Genomic DNA, 21805 nt, shown 5'->3' with positions numbered 1-21805 from the left:
CAACTGTCAGGGTGTGGGCAGACATCCAGTATGCAAGTGTGAAAATTTATCAGATAATGACCACATTTTGAGCCTCACAAGCACTACTGGGCCAAGTCAGAGCTTTCCACCCCTCAGGTCGGCTGCTCACGTGACTTGAGTTCGTTCTGTTTAACAAAAGTTTGCCTGTAAAAGGAAAAAGTGATTTTTTGCTCACCCAGCTCATTTTGACCAATAAGTCAGGCAGTGCTGACTCACACAAGTGGTGTGACTGTAGACACGATGTGTTAATGAGAGGCTGGGGGGAGCCTAGGAGCAGGAATATCTTCTGCCACTGACTGCCTCAGGGTGAGTTACCATGTCTTAGGTGAGGGAACTCTAGTTTCCTAAACATGCTAACTCAATCAACTGAGAACCTATAATTTTAGAGTGAAAATAGAAATTCCACTATTAAAAAAAGGAACTGTTTTACAGAATGTGTTTAACATGAATTTATTTCTATTAAATACACATAGTGGGGAAAGTGCAACACTTTCAAAGGATGAAAGTGACTTAACTGGCATTCAACTCCATTTTTCTGAATAAACTATTAGTCCCTTTAAAACAGTCTGCTTAGAGCCTATGTCATGACTGAAAATAGAAATTCAGACCTTTAATTCACATTAAGCACCTAAAAATTTTACCCAGATATTATTAACATGGTAAAAACCAGTTGTACTTTCACTTTCCCTGCTCTCATACTTAACTAATCAATTTAAAGTAGACCTCACTGTTGACATTGTTATGATGATTAGCACCTATGCAGCCTACTCACTCTACCTTAAGAATGCTGCTTTGTTACTCTGAGTTGAATCCTGCTTCTCAGGTATTTAATGGAAAAATTCCTTTTAGCTTTCATGAGAGTAAGATTAAGCTGACAGCTAGAAGATTTTATTCTGGTTGTTGCAATTGTGTGCCATAATATGTGTTTTCTAAATGAATGGAGTATGTTTCTATATGCATGTGGACTCCCCAACACAGCTTCCCTTCCTCTTTGGTGCAGGTAAAGGGTTGGATTAAAACCTACCTACCTACATACATACAAACACACACATATATATTTTGTGTGTATATATTCATGTATATAAAGATTAAGTTAAAGACACTCTATGTCAATTTAATATGGGGATAATTTTGCAGGTGATATACAGAGGTGAAGTTGAAGAAAGTTACATTAAAGGAGAGAATGAAAATGCCTTTGGACATTACAGTGTTTTGTGCTACATTTCTGACGATGACTAATTTTTTCCATGTATCTGCAATAATTTAAAATTCATGTTACTGCTATATAATTGAATTATATATCAGATCAGAATCTATTAGTCTACATGTGATTACTAACACTAGTTTAATAATGGGCATCACTACTGAACACTAGGGAAACTACATTTATTTCCACTGATTTTAAAGTAACCAATTCCAAAGACAAAGTTAAAGACATTCCACAGTATTACCCTTTTAAAATCTGCCAGTACAATGCCTTACTAAAAACGCAACACTTTGAGCTATTATTATAATTCCCTCTCTGGTAAATAAAGCAAACTTCCGTGTCTGAGTGAATTTAGTGGCAATTGTCCTATTTTGGCCTTGATTCCACAACAAGATGATTTGACTGGTCCTTATACATTGTCACACTGAAATTGTGGTTTAACAGTTGGTGAAACTTGTCCTGAAGTAACTTAAGTATATGCAATGATGTCACTGAGGTTAAACACATTTAAATCATGTTTATCCACTTTTAATTTAGGAATTACAGAGTTTACTCTGCAAGGCTTGAAATAACGAACATGTCAGCTTATCCATTTCTTGCTCACTATAGCATTCTTACTGAGATTTTGAACAGATAAGTGGATGATATGGTGGGTGGAAAACTGGCTGGACCGCTGGGCTCGAAAGGTGGTGATCGCCAGTATGAAATCCAACTGGCAGATGGTTACTAGTGGCATCCCACAGGTGGTGATACTGGGGGCAATATTTTTTAACATCTTCATTAACAACCTGAATGATAGGATAGAAAGCATTCTCAGAAAGACTGTGGACAATATGATGCTGGGACAAGTAGTCAATATACTGGAAGGCAGGACTGCTATTCAGATGGACAGCTGGACAGGAACCTCAAAGCTCAACAAAGGAAAATGTAAAGTCCTACACTCCAGATAAAATAATCCCCTGCACCAGCACAGGCTGGGGGTCAACTAGTTGGAAAGCAGGTTTTCAAAAAAAAAGCGAAACCGAGGGATGCTGGTGGACGAGTTGAGCATGAGTCCACAATGTGCCCCTGCAGCAAAGAAGGCCAACCACATCCCAGGCTGTATTAGATGGAGTCTAGACAACCAATCACAGAAATTATTCTTTCTCTAGACTCAAATGATTTTGCCTCTAGACTGCATCAAGAGTACCACATCCAGTTTTGGTCTCCCCAGTACAAGAAAGACATTGCAATATTGGAACAAGTCCAGTGGAGCACCGCAAAGACAGTCAGGAAGCTGGAACACATGGCATACAAGAACTGCATTTTCTGGGCCTTAAGAGAAGGTTAAGGAGAGATCTTACTGTTGGCTACAACTACTTAATGGGATGGTGTAGAGAAGATGGAGTCAGGCTCATCTGAGAATTCCACAGTCTAAGAAAAAGAAGCAAAAGACACAAGTCGGAACACAGGAAATTCCAACTGATAAAAGGAAGAGAATTTTTACTATGAGGGTGGTCAAACAATGCAACAGGTTGCCTAGGGAGGTTGAGGAATCTCCATCCCTTCACCAACTGGACAAGGACCTGAGCAACCTGCTCTTACTGGACCCTCCCTTGCCCAGGAGGTTGGACTAGCTGACCTCTCGAGGTCCCTTCCAAGCCCAATGGATTCAGTAAGATCAGATTCTGTCTTTTGTTGCACTGGCAGACTAAAGTCTTCCCTGCAGACGGAGACAGTGAGTTTATTTTTTAAATGCATTTTCTTAAGTTACCCAGTTAACTTACTTTTCTAGGCTTACATGGACTAAAAGGAGGCAAACTGGCACAAGATCATCTAGTACCCACATGAATTTCAAAGTATATGTATCCTAGACTGTTAGCAATTACTTAACAGTTCAGACTGCCCAGAAAGACAAGTAACTTTTGAATTGTATTGGTGATTCCTTCCCTGTACATTCATCAGGGTTTATAAAGCACCTGCAAAAAGGTAGATTTTATTTCCATTTCTTTCTGTAGGGCAGGGCTCCACAATCTACTGAAAATTCTCAAAGCGATCTCTTTGGAGGTGGTTCTCTGATTAAGTTTCTTCAAAATCTTCATTCTGGAGTATAGGAGGGATCATATCTAAAATATTCAATTATCTAGTTTCTTTTAAAAAAAGAAATGCCTTCAATTCTAAGTTTGAACAAAGTGCTGTATTCTTTTGTCTTAACCTGATCTTTCAATTTGCACTACACATATTACACTTCTACACAAAAAGCATGGGTTTAAGCAGTAATGCATGTAAATGCTTTCTTACATCAATTCCTGAAGTGTGATCTATCATTATAAAGTACTTCCAACCCAAACTATTCTATGATTCTACATTATACATACACAAAATTGCTAACTCTAGGGGGTAGTCACTGTATCTTTTTCATGTTCGCACAATCCCTTGCATAACGCAGCCACAAGAGGAAGCAAAGGGAAAATGAAAAACATAATAATACTAAAGATTGTATCAGTAATACCAGATTTCAAACAATTTCATAGAGATGCCACGGAGACATCAATGGGGCTTTGAAGCTGATTCTAAGGGTTCTCTAGGCTTTCCTTGGGAGGAAAACTACATTTCTTTATTTTTGTTTAATTGAGCCCATTGACATATTAAGTACCAGAATCACAGTCTTACCTTACGGAATTATGATAATAAGGCCCCTCAGCATATTGATTATTTCCTCACTTATCTCAGATGATGAGAATTTGTTACCCTTCTAATATTTTGTGACTGCATATTACAAAACTGCTGCTATTCAGTCCCATCAGTTATAAGCATGAAACAGCAGATTTGGATTTTTTTTTAAATTGCATGTTAAGTAGGGGTGCAAGCTGATTTAGTCTGAGACCTATTCAACTAGTATCCAAAAGAACCCCAGAAGCAAGCAGAAAGCTAACACATAGTGACAGTGCTTCCAGCCAGTCTCGGACAGTACCTTTTTAGAGATACTACACGCATGTAAAGGTACAATGTTCATGAGGAAATGCAAAAATTCATCTGTAAAGGCTGCAGCAAAAGACCATTATTCTGCTTCTTGTAATCAAAGTATATTTGAAGTTTTAATAATGTCATCTGAAACAAGAGCCTTTAACACTAAAACCCATAATAAATGATGGAAACAACTAGTGTATGACTTAGTTCTTACAAGCAAGCAAATCCTACATCAAAGTACTTAATGAAGAACAATTATTCTGTAAGAAAACAGCGGTATCTGAAGATGCCATGCAGAAAGCAACAAGTATGAGACTGAGTTCCCTTTTTATAACTGTCAAAGACTAAAATAACACTAGGATCACCCACATTTTGGCACAGAATGCATATAACCCAACAAAGAAATGCAGTCACCTTCTGGGTATAGTGGGGCAACTGCTAACAACCAAGAATGTTGTGTAAGCACCTAATGGTCAGGAAGGGAAAGAAAAACTAAATTCAATTTAACTGCGTTGAGATTTAGTTACAATGCCAATTGTAAGAATCCGGACATCCGTGCTGTTTCCTAATCTTGCATGCTTTGAACACCGACTCTCTGATATCTTTTACCTTTGTCATATTTTTATCCTGGGAAAAACGAGACATTTTACAGTGCAAATATTTATCTAACTGATTATGACAAACATCTGTGTTGCATATCCTACAGGTATTTCACTTCTGTGTTAGCCTGCATCATGTCAGCATAGCCCTGTGCAGGGGCACAGAAATCTTTTAGGTCTCTGCAATCTGAGTTTTCTACCAGTGTCACCTTTGTGAAGGGTGTTTGGGTTTTGTCCTTAACATTCTTCCTTTTTAAGCAACCACCACTCTGAAACATGCAGAAGACAAGTTTGGGGACACTGAAATAGAAGTCTGAGTGTCTCAAAAGCCACATGTGGGGAGAGGGACATTGTGTACCGCCACTTCACCTGTCAACGTCTAACTAGGGAACTAGGATTGTATGAAATTTTGCAAGAACAACCGCGTTAATTTAGAAAGTGCAAGGATGTAGATGCACAGAGAAAATTACTATTAATATGACTGGAAGCAATCTCTATATAGCTTAAATTTAACAGACACACATTCATCCCCCCCTTTTTTTTTAATTTTTTGCATTTCTCAGCTTCACCTCCAACATCCTTTGGAACTACAATGCCCCAGTCCTATTCCCAGGGTTTTCACATGTGAGAAGGAAAGGACGTTACTTTCCTCTGTCAAATGTTAATTCACCTGCCATGTTCTACTCTCTTTCACCGACATTTGTCATGAATAGGACAGGAGTTCTAGTTTCTTCAAAGAAAAGTGCTGTCAGTAAAAAATGCCATATATGTAATTTCTATCATTTGAAAATCACTTAAGTTGATAAGGATTTCAGGAGAAAAGGTTATTTTGCATCTTACATAGAATAAAACTAGATCACTGTTCCATGAATCAGGGCTGATACAGAACAGGCTGGAAACATCTGTTTTGATACACTTATCTGTTAATGTAAGGCTGTCACAAAACTTGGATTTTGAAAACCGCTTTGCAGATTTAGGATAATTCCTCATGGATTTAAAAGTACTTTTAAAATTACTTTGGCAGTTTGTGACATTTGTATTTCTACCTTTGCATGTTTTATGGAATATGCGACTGAATTATATGCACTTTTTAAATCGGAACTCTGAATTTTCAAAAGATAAGTAGCACTTCTCAGCATGAACATACTGAGAAACAGAGATGAAAATTAATATTGAATTGTTTGAAATGTCAATCTTCTGAGTGAGAAAAGTGGATACAGTTACAGTTTAATTGCTTTCTACCTTGTGCAGAAGAACAGAACCAAACAGAAATTGTTTATCTCAAAATGTAAGGTGCAGGTTGGGGCACTTTCTTATGTGTGAAATGCACATCAATGAAGCGAAAAGGCACATCTGTTGGCTGCTGCTTGTTTTCTGGTGGCGGTGTTTTAGGCAGCCACACTGAATCTAGGCTTTCCTGGGCCACCTCCATAAGATTTTGCAACTTTTGTGACTTGCACTCAGCATTTAACCTTAAGTAATACTGAATGTGAATACAAACTTATAAAAACTATACTAAAGGCCTTAAGGTTTATAAACCTTGTAACATTATATGGCATCATTTAAAATTACCACTATCATCTAGATAAGCTGTCATGGTGCAATACTGAAGATCATTCTCTTGAGACTCTGGCATTTAAAATAGAAACACGGGCATTTTCCAGACATTTACCCACAGGTTATTCTACTACGATGAACAGCTGACCTAGGGTTGTGCTTAGTATTTGTGAGGCATCTTGATCTTATTTTATGGAGGTGAAATGCTGCGTGATTCAATGAGTTGGCATTACAATGAAAAACAGATCTGTGAAAGTTATCCTAGATCTGAGCCTCTATACAGTTATTTCTGTTGTTTTGAGTGACAATGAAAAATTGTAGTGCTTTTTCACTAATTGCCCTTGCAAAATCTACCGAGCTAATTAAAGGGAAGCAGGACAGAACTTGTTCTGCATTATCAGAACACCTTCTGATGGGAGACTGCTTGCTTATATTGTCACCCCAAAGTTAGCCATCGAGTCTGTGGCTGCTCCTCTAGGTTCTCACACAGGACCCATTCCACCACAAGATCCAAGACTTTAGCTGATAGAGGTAAGTGGGATGAACACGTAGAGGTGCCATTTTCTCTGTGCTGTCCACAGCAGAAGCCTACCTGACTAGCTGAAACACCAGTTTTTTTAGATGGTACACAGTAGAGAAAAATCCCCCCAAATCCAGACAGTCATACTTAGGCAATAGAGAAGTTCAGATGTAAAAGACTTAATCTAGCCTTGAAAATGCTTGATCTTGACTTTGATACTAAAAATGAGAATTCATTTTTACCAATCCCATTTTTCCCCCTAAATCCCTTCACTTGAGAATGTTACTTAGAAAGAAATGACTGAGGAAGGAAAACTTTCCTAACCTCTATAACCACCAGGTCTGCTTGTCAGAAACATATTTGAGATAAACGGGAGCAAAAGGCAAAGCACAAGTGGCTAAAGGCACATGGAAAGTCAAAATCTCCTTGACACAAGGCTTTTACACTGTAATGGAAAAAATATTTAACATTTAAACTTTTATCAGTTTAAATTCTCAGCTAACTTTATGTATACAACACTAGAAACCAGGGAGTCTGGACTTTGCATATAGGTGTTATAAAACATCAAAGCTTAATTATGCATTTACCACCTTAACTAACGTGTTTCTCTTCATTGATACAGAGTAAGGAGCACCAGCTCTTGCTGCGTGACCATATCTTCCATTTCCTAAATCAACTTCTTGATGACAGCCTCTTCTTATTCAGGTATCTGTGTATTGTAATATAGGTTTTGCACAGCTCAACCATTAAACACAAGTGAAGTGCAATAAAAACTGTCACAAATTAAACAAATTGCAGCATATATTCTGTCTTCACCTTCTTCTGAAGAAATGTCTACGATTCCTGCTTAATGCTTTCTGGCATCTTGTGCATTGCAAATTTATGCCAATTTAACATTTCAGTGACTAAGATACTTTATAAGTCAATTAGAAACTCAACAAAAAAATTCATCTCTTTCAGATCCTTGAGATCTGTGTGTGAGAAATTCAGAAGTGCTCAAGTTTAAAAAGGAGAGAAAACTGCATATAGACACTCTAAGTGGGATGAAAGCTGCATATTTGATTTAATCATCTCCCAACCCATCCCCATATTCTCTATCAATGTACATTACTAGGACTTAGAATTTCTTACAGCTGCTGTTCTTGTAACTACAAAACTGAACACTGTTCTCACTTGGATTTATTACTAATACTGAAACAAACTTACGGTCTTAAAATGAGGCCATGTTCTAAGATAGGAGATCCCCATGTAGTTATTTATGCTCCAGAAGTCATGTTCTGCTGTGAGAATGCAAATACTTGTTTCTGACATGTTTTCAGCCTAACAGCTGAAAGCAAATCTTTCCAAATGTGAATCAATATCACACTTTGAAATAACATACCTGGCCCTGCTTTGAGTGCAAGGCTGGGCAAGATGACCTCCTGAGGTTCCTTCCAACCTGAATTATTCTGCGAGTCTAACAATTCATTAGAGGTGTGAATTCCTGATATATATTTCAATCCAACTTTCTCAAGTTTAGCAATAAAACTTTGAAACAAACACCAGTTATTTCAGGCACCCAGATAGATCCACATTGCTCATGAGATGAAAAGGCACACACTCAGCAGCAATTTACGTGTTCCCTAGAATTTTTTCATCAGTCAACAATAGTGAGACAGTAATATAGGGTGAGATCCATTTTATCGCATGTTAGATAAAATAAATCACTTTCTGGGAGTCTCTCTCTCTCAGTCAACTATAAGGGAGTCTAATACAGGTACCTTATATTGGACATGAACTTTTAGACACCTAGCAAGATTAAGCAGGTTTCAACACACATTAAGTAACAATTTAATTGATATGCTATCGTTGAATTCTGTGTATATCTTATAACTGCATTACCAACAGATGAGTAGTGAATTGAGAATAATTCAGTACTGACATCTTGTAGCCCCCAACTCAGGAACAATTATTAAAAAATGACCCCTGCTACAGGCCCTGTTTCAGGACTTGATTCAAAACCTTCTGAAGGCAGCAGAAATTGTACCACTAACATAACTATCTGAATCATGCTTTTACAGCGATAGCCACAAAAAGGATGTCTTAAGTATTGCAACACTTCCATTTATCTCATCAAACTCCCTAGAATCTAGAGCCCTAAACAGACACACGGATTCTCTACACATTTCAAGGGAAGAGACACATAACGACATATCTTCTACACAGGACAAGAAGTCAACAAAAACCTTTAAGTGGAATTGTCCTTTTTATTCAAGGGTGAGTGATCAAAATACTTCCAGTCTCTAAAAACATCTTTTATTTAACCACAAAAATACTGGCCAAGAGGCCAAGAGAAAGAATGGTGCTCTTGAATTACTAGTACAATACTTCTCTCAATCAACAATGACCCAAAATAGCATTAGAAACCACCGTCAGGATAAGAGAAAACTGATAGAAAGACCTGAAGCACAAAACTGTGTATTGAAATTTTAGAAATTTTACCTCCAGCTCTGCGTTCACCCCAAAGCCCGTACCCTGTGGGCTTATATTAGTATTGCATTTCATACGGTTTAGTGATAAGTTCCAAATTGTACTTCAAGAGGGCAAATCCTATATTGTACATATTCTGCTGTATATGAATAGTGACAAATTTCTCATCTGGGGCAGCTTGAAAAATCAGCTTAACTCTTCTGAAAGACCACCTACTGCACTTTAAAATGCCACAGTAATTGTAATTTAAAATCAAAGGTAAATGCTGTGCATATACAAGAACAACGCAAATGCAAATTTTGGGGACAGAGATTCATCCTTGAAAAATTTCACTGACAGGGACAGTCTGTACCTGCTTTTGTAGGTAGAATAACAAGTCACATAGTTTTCAATTAACTGTAGATTTCATATTCTCTTTTGTTAAAGAGGTCATGGATGGCAGCCGAGAGGAAAACTGCTGGCTGTGTTTCAGATAAAAGAAAAGACGAAGCTGGCTCGTTCCTCAGGATCAAATGGGGAATCTTGGTTCGGAAAGCCTTCTCCCATGCACAGTGAGGAGAGGGAATAGCAAGAAGGGAGGTTGCTGCACCAGTGCTGGCTGGGAGACTCTATGGAGGAAAAGAGATTTTATCTAAAGTAGGACACAGGTCTACAGTGTAGGCTCAGATGATGCACAGAAACTTTCCTAGAAGCCCAGAGGACTGTGTGGAAGGTGTCTGAATCAGAAAGCCACTGAAGATTGCTGGAGCAGGCTGCAAGGAAACAATTCATCCTGCAAAGATGTTGTTTACAGAAGACGGCTTTATTTTTAAGCCTTTCTGCTCTGCCCAGCTGATCCAAGTTTCCTCTATTTAAAGAAAAAAACCTTATACTAAGTTAGCAATTTTTTGACATCATTCCAAGAAAGTCTGGCTTTAGAGAATAAAAGTCTGTAGGTGCGCCTACTGTAGGGAAGATGGTGGCACTGCTCTGGTGCGAGGTGCTGGCACTGCCAGAAGCAGCAGGTCTGCAGGTAATCCTCAAGTTAAAAACGACATTCCTGGGGGAGGGAAAATAATGCCATATCCTCAAATTAAGGCACCTATATAGCGCTGAGGGACACAGAAGGGTAGGTTTGTTATTCTACTTTCCCCTCCTCCCCCCTTTTTCGAGAGAGAGAGGGGGAAACATAAAGGAAGAAGGAAGGAACATGGGGATGACATAAGTGCACAGAGGTCATCAACAAAGGTCTTAGAGGACCTGTGGGATAAAAGTGATTTTCTTCTATCTAAATGACTAATCAAAAGCAAAAAAATGTAGGTTTTGGCCAACTTGGAGGCATCTAGTGGGGCTGGGGGGGGAAGTTAATGGCCCCCTGGAGAAGCTTAGCAGGGACAGAACCTGCTTCGAGGAAAGAAAACAAGCCTTCCAAAAAGCTTAAAGAGCATGTGAGAAGAAGCAGGAAGATGCTGGGGTACCAGAGGGACAGAGGGGCACTGTGCAGCCTAGACCTCGGAGACCAAAGAAGAACAAACCAGGCACTATCAGTAGTGGGTCTTCTCAAGACCCACAGCACCACTTCCCTCCACTGTGGCACTGCTGGGAGACAGAGGAGGCTGATAAACCTTCCCATGGGGTGCACCCTTGGGAAGCAACACAGAGTGGGTACTATTTCATGCAGACGAGGGTCCTGAAAGGCAAGTGGAAAATGAACGTGGTCTGACTGTGACCAGGAATGCACACTGGGTGCTGGATTATCTAGTGCCAGTACTAAGTAGGCCAGGTTTGCCATGTCTTTGAGTGCGGTTTAATTTTGGGAAGGAGAAAAATGAATCTGCCCGCTGTCTCTGCCTAGAGACACACGGCATAATGCAAAAGCGATGGAGAAGGAGAAAAAAGAGGGTCCTTTTAAGGACATGGAGCGTGCCTGAAATGAAACCCAGGAAGAAGACCTCACTATGAACAAAGAAAATGCTGTTACAGGGATGGCTCAGATAAATTACAAAAGAAGCCTGACACCAACCTGTAGCAATATAACAACACACTTGATAGATCTGTGTGAAAAACAGACTGGTCAGTTCAATGAAGTCTAGAAAGAAACTTCTGGCCATTTAAAAGAAGTGTCTTTTTGTTTGTTTTGTAGTTCGGTACAGGTGAGTCTGGATTTCAGCAAGCTTTCTGATGTATTTGCCAGGTGCCTCAACACTGATTTATGGGCTGCTTGGCAGCAGCACAAAGAAATATTTCATTCTCTGGCACATTTCAGTAAAAATTTGTCAGCCGGGAATGGAGCCACAGCACAACTGAAAAGAAAGCTTTATAGATGCATTAAAAAACCCCAACCAACTCAATTCTACTTATGTAATTTTACTATATATACAGTTGGAAAATTCACCTTTAAAAAAGGTTATCTTAAGGGGCAAATTCCAGTTTGTGAGGCAGAGTTTGTCACCACAAGAATATGATGCATAAACAAAAACTGCAAAGGGGAAAGATAAACAGGAGGTCAATTCTGCTTAGGCAGAAAGATGCTGGAGCGACTAACCTGAAGAAGCCCCTTCTGAGTCCTCCTTTCCATAACAACAGTTAAGGCACTGTACAACGTGTGGAACTGTAATCACAAAAAATGGACCACCTACAACCTGAGTTGAAATCCTTGACCATTCCAGGTGTTTAGCATTTCTGAAAATCAGCACTATGATAGATCCTATTTGCTAAAATATATTCAGGAACAAGAGAAATAATGACTGTTATTACTGTTTCTTTGAAGTTCAATGATGAAAGCCAAAGAAATGAACATATAAAGATCACAGCTGAAATGGTTCAGGAATTACAGTCATAACTTCCCTGTCATATGGGCGTGTTTAAACTGCAGCAAATTTGTATTGCAGTTATGAAGTACAATTCCCCAGAATCACCCCACGAATAACTTAAATCTGAGCAGCACTGTACAACCATTACAAGTTGGCTACATAAATAAATTTATTAGGTAATTATTTTCAACAGACTTTTCCCACCTTTTTAAAATTCATCTTTGTTTATGTCACATGTTCTTCAAGAATTTAATAAAATATTAAAATGTTGAGGTTGTGCAAGCTTGCTATCCATAATTTATCCAGTATTTTGAGTGGCACATCATATTAAGACAGCTGAATTTCATATGTATAGCCTTACTTTCCTAAATGAAATTTTCAGATTTGGGAAGGAAATAAAACTTTCAATTAAAAAATAATAATCAGAGCACAGAAAAGGCAACCATATATAGTCTAACTCATGGCATTAGAAACCACATTTATACTCTGTAAATTCAACTGTAAAGAGTTTTTTGTGATGTCAATAAGTAGGGATAAGAGGTTATAGAAGATAACTCAGTATGAACGTGGTTTGTGAACCCTGTAGAGGAAGTCCCACAAATAAAGGAATAAGATGTTAAATAATAGAGACTATGACATGCTGTAGACTGAACGTGGAGGTGGGATCATGAGAGAAAAAAAAAGGGCTGTTATTAATCCAGATTAGACGGCCTGTTATACTTGCTTCAGCAGTAATTTCTACTTTAAAATGCCTAGAAAACAACAAAAACACACTAAGAACACATATGCAGCATCCTGCTTCCCAAAAGCTGAACACAATACATAGAACAAATCTAATTTCATGCCAATTTTATCAGCTATAATATGAGCAAAAGCTGAACAAGCAGGCTGGTCTTGAAGGTAAAGCATCAGTCTTGAGTTCAATCCCTGGGCAACCACAGCACATTTACACTACTCACCAACCTCTACCTCTATTTGCTTTACAACATTTTGTCAGTGAATTCTCTTTAGTTCGTACAATATGTGAGAAGAGTGATTGCCTTGTTTTAACAACTTGCAGAGCACTGCTGTCATGCAGCACTAACCCTGAGATAGCACTGGATACAAATAATAAAATATTATGATCAAAGTATCTATTTGTGGAATTCTGTAATTAAAAGCAGAGGAGGAGTAGCATGCTGTCATGATAACAAATTAACAAGTTAGCAAAAATGAATAAAAAATATGCTCTTAATGTACAGAAGAAGTAGAAATCATTTTGTCATGACTGTTGAAATAGTTCAAAATCAAGGAAGTGATTATTTTTCGAAGACAGAACATGAAATAAAAATTCAACGATCCACAGTGTTTGGATGAATTTCAGCTAAAAAACCCCACCAAAACCCCAAACAAGATAAAAAACCTCCAAACCCCCAAGATGTTTGCTCACCATACCATCAGAATTCAAGGGCAACAATGATTTATGTAAATTATTGTCCTCTTCCTTAACTGCATATGTGTTTGTGAATCAAGCATCTCCCACTTCTCTTGCTGGAGCTACTAATCTGCCCAGTAAACTCCTGGAACCATCTTAAAATCTTTATGATTTGTCACTTCATGACCCCAAAATTACTTGCGGCAGATAATCTGAGGATCAGGAGTGGCTGCTCTGCTTAGATCCTTGATCTGGAAGATGCAAGTGCTACTGCCAGCCTAGGAACGAAGTGCTAAAGCAGAACAAAGCCATTGCTTTTCTTCTGCAGATTACAGTATGACAGATCATGAAACATTGCATGATGTTTAATTAATTTAACAATTCCTTGCAATATAGCACTAAGCTGTCATATAAAACCTGAATATGACACATCAGAGAAAGAATTAAAGAAACTGTGCTAGAAATGTGAGAATAATTGTTTTCATTGTGCTCATTCTGCTGCAAACTGGAAAAAAAAACCCAACAAAAAAACCAAACCCACGGAATATATAGATTGTTTGGAAAGAACATACCTATTAACTCCTTATTTCTGACATCTAAGGCCATGTTTCGTAAAGCTGTAGCAACTGCACATACCACCCGGTCATTGTCTATTCGAAGCAGCTCCACCAGGATTGGCAATCCTTTTTCTTTGCGGACAGCGGCACGGATGTACACTGACCACTGTGAAGACACATGGGAGAGCGTGAAGAAGAAAGTGAGAAACCCACTACGGAAAGCAAGGCATCTGAGTTTCTAACAGATACAGAGTAAGGGGTAACAGACACATGTGGATTTAAACTCAAAAGACAGGAAATAATTGTATTTATGATGCTAGGCAACCACTTGATTTGGAAGTCTGCACTGATTTTTTATGGTGGCAGAGAAATTAAGTGATGAATTGACTTTACTCCTAGCACACCTGGTTACATTTTTACAGCCCAAGCCTGCAGGCCACTGGCTTTGCATCAGCATTTCCTATGCAACATCTAATGGTGCTTGTTCACTGCTAAAACAACAAAATTTATATTACAAAATATATATTACAAAACACTTTCAAGAGGTTTCTTTGTTATTAGTATAAGAACCACACGGTCTAAACCCATGAAAATGCTGTTGTAATTTCTCTTGTGATTGTCAACTTGTTCAGAAGGAAAAATGAGGACAACTATATGTCTGGTTTTGGCACCTGTAGTGGTCCTAACCGGGAGACTAATGTACGTCGAGGAGTTAGAGATTCACGGTAAGAGTTGACCCAAGGGAGGCGCAGGCCTGTGCTGTGCCGTCCTGCGTGTACCACATGGCTGCGGGATAAACCCCGTGGCTGATCATATTGGAGAAGCCTGTTGGCATCTCCCACTTGGCAGCTGGTCATGACACCACTGGCATGCCCTTGTCTTTATCTCAAAGCGAAGCAGCACGTTCTCAGTATTGTTTGACAGTAGAAATGATGAATAGAGTTGTTTAAGAACATCCTCTAAGAGCTCTAAAGACTATCATGCCAGTGAACCTCTCCATGGATGGGATCTGTGCGGTGTGCCGTGACTAGGAGGTCCATCCAATGCTGTACAACTTGGGGTTCCCAGCACCTGAAGGGATGAAAGACTAACTATGCTATCCTCTTTTTCATTCCACTGTTGGGTCCAGGAGTTGGAAAAAATGTAAACAAGACCAAAACTGTGACCTTGTGGTTTTAAAATCTACGGGTATTGCCAAATTTGAGATGTTTGAACACCTGCAGGAGGCGCAAGTCTTCTCAGCACAGCCCGCTTCAAAACAAGCCATCTGCTAGGCATATATTCCTCCCCACATCCTGAACTCCTCTCTGGAATTTTCATAAAGTTCACATTCGTGCCCCTTGTACCGATAGTTGAAGGAATTTACTGAAGCAGAGCTTCTCCCTCCTTTTAGTGCTATGGCATGGATGCTTATCCTACTATTGTACCTGGAAGGTGAAGACAAAATTCTGGAAGCCCTTAGCCTTTGAAATATTGCAAATATTTCAGAAACTAGGACGATAAGGCTTAGGATTTTCAGATCATGATGACCCTTCTCTTTTGACAAACCTTCCTTAAAGAACAGTTAGATCACACCTTAAAGAACAGTTACATCGCAATAGTGTTCCTCCATAAACAGAAAGAGTAAAAACAAATTCCAGGAGATAGAGCATTAGAAAAAGGTAAGCACGCTCACTGTCAGCAGACTATGCTTAACCTCGGCATAGGGCCTCTACTTACCACAGCTGAAGTGCTCACTTTAAATGCTAGCATCTGTTTATACTATAGACAGGTGCCCTGAATAGCAAAAGCCAGAATATATTTTATGATAAGAAAAGTAAATACGGAGACAGACAAGGGCTGCAGTGTTGCACTATCTGGAGTACAAATGCATTTCAGGTGATGTCATTCAGGGGAAATTGGGAAAAAGGAAAAGAAACCAGCATTTAAAGAATATTATTTTATTATTTCTCCTCTGTAGTAACTATGCATAACAAAAGCCAGCTGGCTGGACTTTGCTGTAGATAAAAGTGATAATGGTTACGATAAGCTTTCAAGTCAGGTAAATGGGACATGGGGTTCTCGGCATCACTGAGCACGGTAATGTAATACATCTAAAATGTAAATGTGCCATCATTTTCTGCAGCGAAGCAAATAGCTCTTAGGTGAGAGAAGTGGTAGCAGCATTCTTGATTGATCTTCTTCTGTGCTTTCTGCCCCAGTCTCTTCTCTAGAACCAGCGTATCGGATGATCATCAGAAAAAAACTAAAACACATCTTAAGGATCAGTGAGTTTAACAGAAAGTATCTGCTGAAAAATAATTTCTTTCCTATACCTTGATTTTAATGGGGTATTAAATATAAGGGATGCTATGAAACCACCAAATTAATCTTTCTAAGCTTCCTGTTTTAATAAACACATATTTACCTGCCAGTTAAACACACTCTCACCCGCAGCTGGGAGTACCCAAAGCAATAGCTCTTTGCGCTGAAAAACTCCCATCACTGTATTTCCTACGCCTCTCCCAGGGGAGGCCTCCGCCGTGTCTGCTGTGATTACAAGGTGACTGCCGGAGTGAGAGTTCGTGGTAGCAGTGAGACTATTCTGAGAAAGGAGTGAGCCTGTCTGGTTGAGTAAGAGTTCAAGCTAGCAGACAGTGTACTGAAAGGTGCTGTCTTCATTGCGAAAGGACATCACGGATGTAGCACCTCCAATACGGATTACATGGGGAATCACTTGGGGTGTTTGGTGCTTTAAAAAAACTTATTCGTGTCTATTCAATACCAGAGAGAATCTAAAATGATCTTACAGATTATTCACTATATTATAAAACCCTCCATATTAAACCCCTCAGTAAACAGTTTTCCTTTCATTTTTTTTAGTCAGCTAGCAAGGGAAAACACAAGCACTTGTTTTATGAAACCCAGGTTTACAATGGACTTCCTGGGTTGTAGTCTTTTCATCATCCATTCCAAAACAAAAGTTTAAAAGAAACAAATTAAGAAAGTTTTTTTAACTCTAGGGAGAGTAGAAGACATTGTAGGAGAAACACTGGAATAACTTAGTATGAAAAAAACAGAAAATATAAACCTCCTTAGTGAAAAAATGACATGCAAGCCTTCAGCATCTGTAATGAACCAATTATTTTGATCACAATAGTAAAAAATACAGCTCCAAAGTTTTCATAGGGGAAAAATCCAGATATAATGTCTCACAGACGCACATATGCACACACATACATAAACCAAGGGGAGAAAGAGAGGAAAGTATGTACGAAACCTCTCCTCTCCCCTGCACATTCCTCTCCCCCCAGCTCTCTTTTTCCAGAGGATGTCATCCGCTTGGGGAGAAGTTCACAGACTCCTCAATGTGTGATTTGCTATCATTTCATCTGCGTTTTCAAGTCATGCACCTTAGGCAGAAAGACAGAAATGTCTATTAATTGTTTCAACAGTCTCTGGAGAACTTCCCATGTGGAAAGTGGTAAGAGCTGTCTGTATCTCTTTCCTTAAGCTGCCAATTAGGACAAGTCTCTGCAAGCAATCACGTTGCGCTGTGCGGATTTCAGGAACGCTCAAATTGAGATGCCTCAAAACAGCTATTTTATTCTCGCAGAGAATGGAAAAATTGATTTGCTCTTGCGTATACTGATGATCCTTTTGTTTGCCTAAAGCTGTCATGAAATGCACCCGTGTTTCCACATTGCAGGTCAATTGCTAATATGAGCTCAGTGAAGTACAAAAGAGAAGAGATGAAAAATCATAAAAAAGAAGAGACAAAGGGTTTGTTGCCTTTCAGTAGGTAAATGAGGCACTCTGCCAATATACTTAACCATCCTGTTATTCCACAAATCAGTGGCAGTGTCAACGATCAAATAGCTGTTCAGTTTGTAAAGAGAAAGGGCTCCTATGGGAACAGCAAACACTTTAGAGGGAACAAGGAGCCAAAAAATAAAATAAAATCATTATTGTTGCATCAGATTGTGGCTAAATTATCAGAGACAAGCACGGGAGCCAAAATCTGTGCATGAATACTCTTAACAGGTAACTGAATTTGGGGGGCATAACTACTATACATCACTTTGAAGGTACCTCATGCATCTTTCTGTCCACTCTCATTAGTAGTTCCCTTTTTATTTTTGTCATAGTAATTAAGTAGAAAAAGACAGTAAACCGGAAAATTATTTTTTTAGTTTGTCACAGTTATTATAAAGGACCGTTTCCAGAGCTGAACGCCTCTAGGGATTAAGATTACATTAGGCTGAAACTCAACAGAGCAATAATTAATCTAGATAAGACTTACTTATTTTTTTCAGAAAAATTAAAAAGCATGTAGGCAGTTAACTCCTTTTAGTGTTTCATATGGTTTTCTTTATTCTCCTACGAATCACCACCACAGGAGACCAAACCAAAAAATGAAGACATTTCCGGCACAAAATGAAAAGGAAAAAAACCCCACCAAAATAAACCTACAATCCCCCTGCCAAGGAATACCAACAATTGTATATGCTTGATATTTTGAATGGATTCACTTTCCTGCCACTGACATCAGTGTTACTGGAGTACCTTGAGAATATTTCACCATCACATACTTCAGTTTTGACCAGAATTTGCATTGCTTTGGTACAGTTCAACAATGTGACTCAAAGACTATTGAGATACCAAACATTAAAGGGAATTGCTGCGGCATAAACTGCAAAATGAAAGCCAAATCAGGGCAGCAAGCATGACAAAGCAAACTAAATTACCAACAGAACCAGGAAGATTAGAGAGACTCAGAATTTGCTAGGAGAGGCTTAGAAAGGGGCTGCCTGCTAACAGTGGAACAATAGACCATGGAAGAGAACTGCATGTTAGTGAGTAATCAAAGATCAGTGAGTAATCAAAGATCAGTATTCCTCTTTGTCTGATCATACTTAATGTAATACATGCATCAGGAAAAAAAAGATAATATTTTTACATTTTTACATTCCACTTAGAAAATTACAGATCTACTTTACTCAAATAACTCTGCTGGGATCCCTGAGAAGTCACACCACCTGACAGAGAGCAAGGCTCTGAAAACTTGGTTATCTTTTTGCAATTTCTGAAGAGACCAAGCACTTCCCAGGGACTTTCTTCTCCCTGACTGCAGTGTTCTGTTCTCAGAAATGATCCCATCTGGTAGGCCACCAGTAAGTTCTCTACATCTTTGCACTGGGACAAGAGAAAAGTATTAATTGGTTACTGTCCTCTTGCTCCATGACCTTACTCAAGTTTAAAGAGAAAGGAAAAAATCTGGTGGGTAAAGGTATACAGTTAAATAAATAAATTAGAGAAAACAAAAATGGTGTTAACAGAAGATACCTTAAGTGTTTGAGAAAGGTAAAGTTCGGAAGGAACTGCCCTCGCACGCCATCATTCTTGGTTCTGCAGTACAAGTATGTACTGTGTATTCAAAATGATCTGAGAACCATTACAATGACTTTTCCAAACACTGTACCTAATATCATTAAAAAAGAAAGGCTTTGAGACAAAAGCGACACATCTCATGGGACGCAAACTGACTGAATGTAGTAAGGGGTTACTTTGAGCATGAATTGACCATGAGCTACTGTGCTCCTGCTCCACAAACTGATGTCCATGCTGATCTCCTCATGATGTCTGTGATAGGGGTGTTTGCAGCAGCAGGTCTTGCTTCTTGAATGTTGTCCTGTCCCTTGAATCTTGTCTTCCTTCCTATAGAGCCAATACATTTCCCTGTATTAATTGATACTGCTTCCTCTACGGGGGAGGATTCCACCCAGGTAAGAATTCCTGACAGAATAAAGGATTGGTTATTTTAAAAGTTTGCCTTTGTTAACTATATGATGTGTTATAAGCCGTCTTCTCCCTCCTATCACATAAGGATTCATAATATTAGTATTTTGGAGAAAATGAATGCAAGCCTTTTCACTATAATCCAAAAAACTTTCTTCTGGAATAGCCTGATGAAACTCCAAAGGGTTAATATGCAAATAACTAGAGTAATCAGAAAAGTCTGGCAAGGAACCCACAATATGTCCTTGCCTGATAAGAGGAAGATTGATAACCCAGATGTCTGCTATTTTAGACAATAATTACTCATTATCTGCAAGTGTCTGGATGGTAAGGAGCATGAAACTCTTTTCATACTACTCTTTGAAGTAGCTGCGCTGACCTTGTGACTGAATCAGTCCCTTTTATGTTTTCAGTTTCCTTATCTAATAATTTACTTAATGGAGCTCTTGCTCCCATGAGAGTCAGATTTCTCCAGGACGGAATTAAGAAAATAAATGTAGTTGCTTGCCTAAGGAACAAAGACCGAGATTGCATCTAGCTATCTCCAGAGATTAGGCCAATGACCCATAAACCCCATTCACATGGGTATTGTACCTGTTGGGGATCAAAGGCAGGGACATTCAGTTGTCTAACCAAAGAGCTTTATCATTCCCTGCTGAGTATGATCAAACATGGAAGTGAAAGGAAAGGAGGTAGAAAGAACTAGCTAAGGAATCCTACGGCCTCACACGACTGCAAGACTGAAATAGAGCAGCACTTGTTTCTGATGTTAAGGAGCCCAAGGAGAAGTAAGAAGGAGGGGTCAGCAGAACTGCCACCTCGGACTTCTGGAGGGCAGGCTGGCCAGTTTGGGGGACCCATTGACAGAGTCCCTTGGGAGGCAGTCCTGAAGGGCGAAGGAGTCCAGGAAGGCTGGACGTTCTTCAAAAAGGAAATCTTAAAGGCGCAGGAACAGGCCGTCCCCATGTGCCAAAAGACGAGCTGGTGGGGAAGATGACTGGCCTGACTGAGCAGAGAGCTTTGGCTGGAACTCAGGAAAAAAAAATAGAGTTTATGACCTTTGGAAGAAGGGGCAGGCAACTCAGGGGCAGACGACACCAAGTTGGGTGGGAGTGTTGATCTGCTTGAGAGTAGGAAGGTTCTACAGAAGGGTCTGGAAAGATGGGCCGAGGCCAGTTGTATGAGGTTCAACAAGGCCAAGTGCCAGGTCCTGCACTTGGGTCACAGCAACCCCATGCAGCGCTACAGGCTTGGGGAAGAGCAGCTGGAAAGCTGCCCGGTGGAAAAGGACCTGGGGGTGATGGTCAACAGCCGGCTGAATATGAGCCGGCAGTGCGCCCAGGTGGCCAAGAAGGCCAACGGCATCCTGGCCTGTGTCAGAAACAGTGTGGCCAGCAGGAGCAGGGTGGTGATCGTCCCCCTGTACTGGGCACTGGTGAGGTGATACCTTGAGTACCGTGTTTGGTTTTGGGCCCCTCACTGCAGGAAAGACATGGAGGGGCTGGAGCGTGTCCAGAGAAGGGCGACGAAGGTGGTGAAGGGTCCGGAGCACAAGACTTATGAGGAGTGGCTGAGGGAACTGGGGCTGTTCAGCCTGGAGAAAAGGAGGCTGAGGGGAGACCTTATCGCTCTCTGCAACTACCTGAAGGGGGGTTGTAGTGAGGTGGGGTCAGTCTCTTCTCCCAAGTAACAAGTGATAGGACGAGAAGAAACAGCCTCAAGTTGCACCAGGGGAGGTTTAGGTTGGATATTAGGAAAAAATTTCTTCAGTGAAAGGGTTGTCAAGCATCGGAACAGGCTGCCCAGGGAAGTGGTTGAGTCACCATCCTTGGAGGGATTTAAAAGACATTCGGACGTGATGCTTAGGGACATGGTTTAGTGGCAGATTTGGCAGTGGTGGGTTAACGTCTGGACTCAATGATCTTAAATGTCTCTTCCAACC

General features: G+C 39.7%; 1 protein-coding gene across 7 annotated transcripts in view; it reads right to left on the bottom strand.

Moving 5' to 3' along the window:
• Positions 1-21805, bottom strand: part of CTNND2 (catenin delta 2) — a 702624-nt gene that overhangs the window by 73658 nt on the left and 607161 nt on the right. For all 7 annotated transcript variants that reach the window (XM_052781625.1, XM_052781615.1, XM_052781635.1 and 4 more), the window contains one exon: positions 14101-14251. In XM_052781625.1, the coding sequence (XP_052637585.1) occupies positions 14101-14251 (151 nt within the window). The remainder of the gene's footprint in view (positions 1-14100; positions 14252-21805) is intronic.

This window comes from Harpia harpyja, chromosome 1 (genome assembly GCF_026419915.1).
Source record: "Harpia harpyja isolate bHarHar1 chromosome 1, bHarHar1 primary haplotype, whole genome shotgun sequence".
Lineage (NCBI taxonomy): Eukaryota > Metazoa > Chordata > Aves > Accipitriformes > Accipitridae > Harpia > Harpia harpyja.
This window is presented reverse-complemented; position numbering and strand designations above follow the sequence as displayed.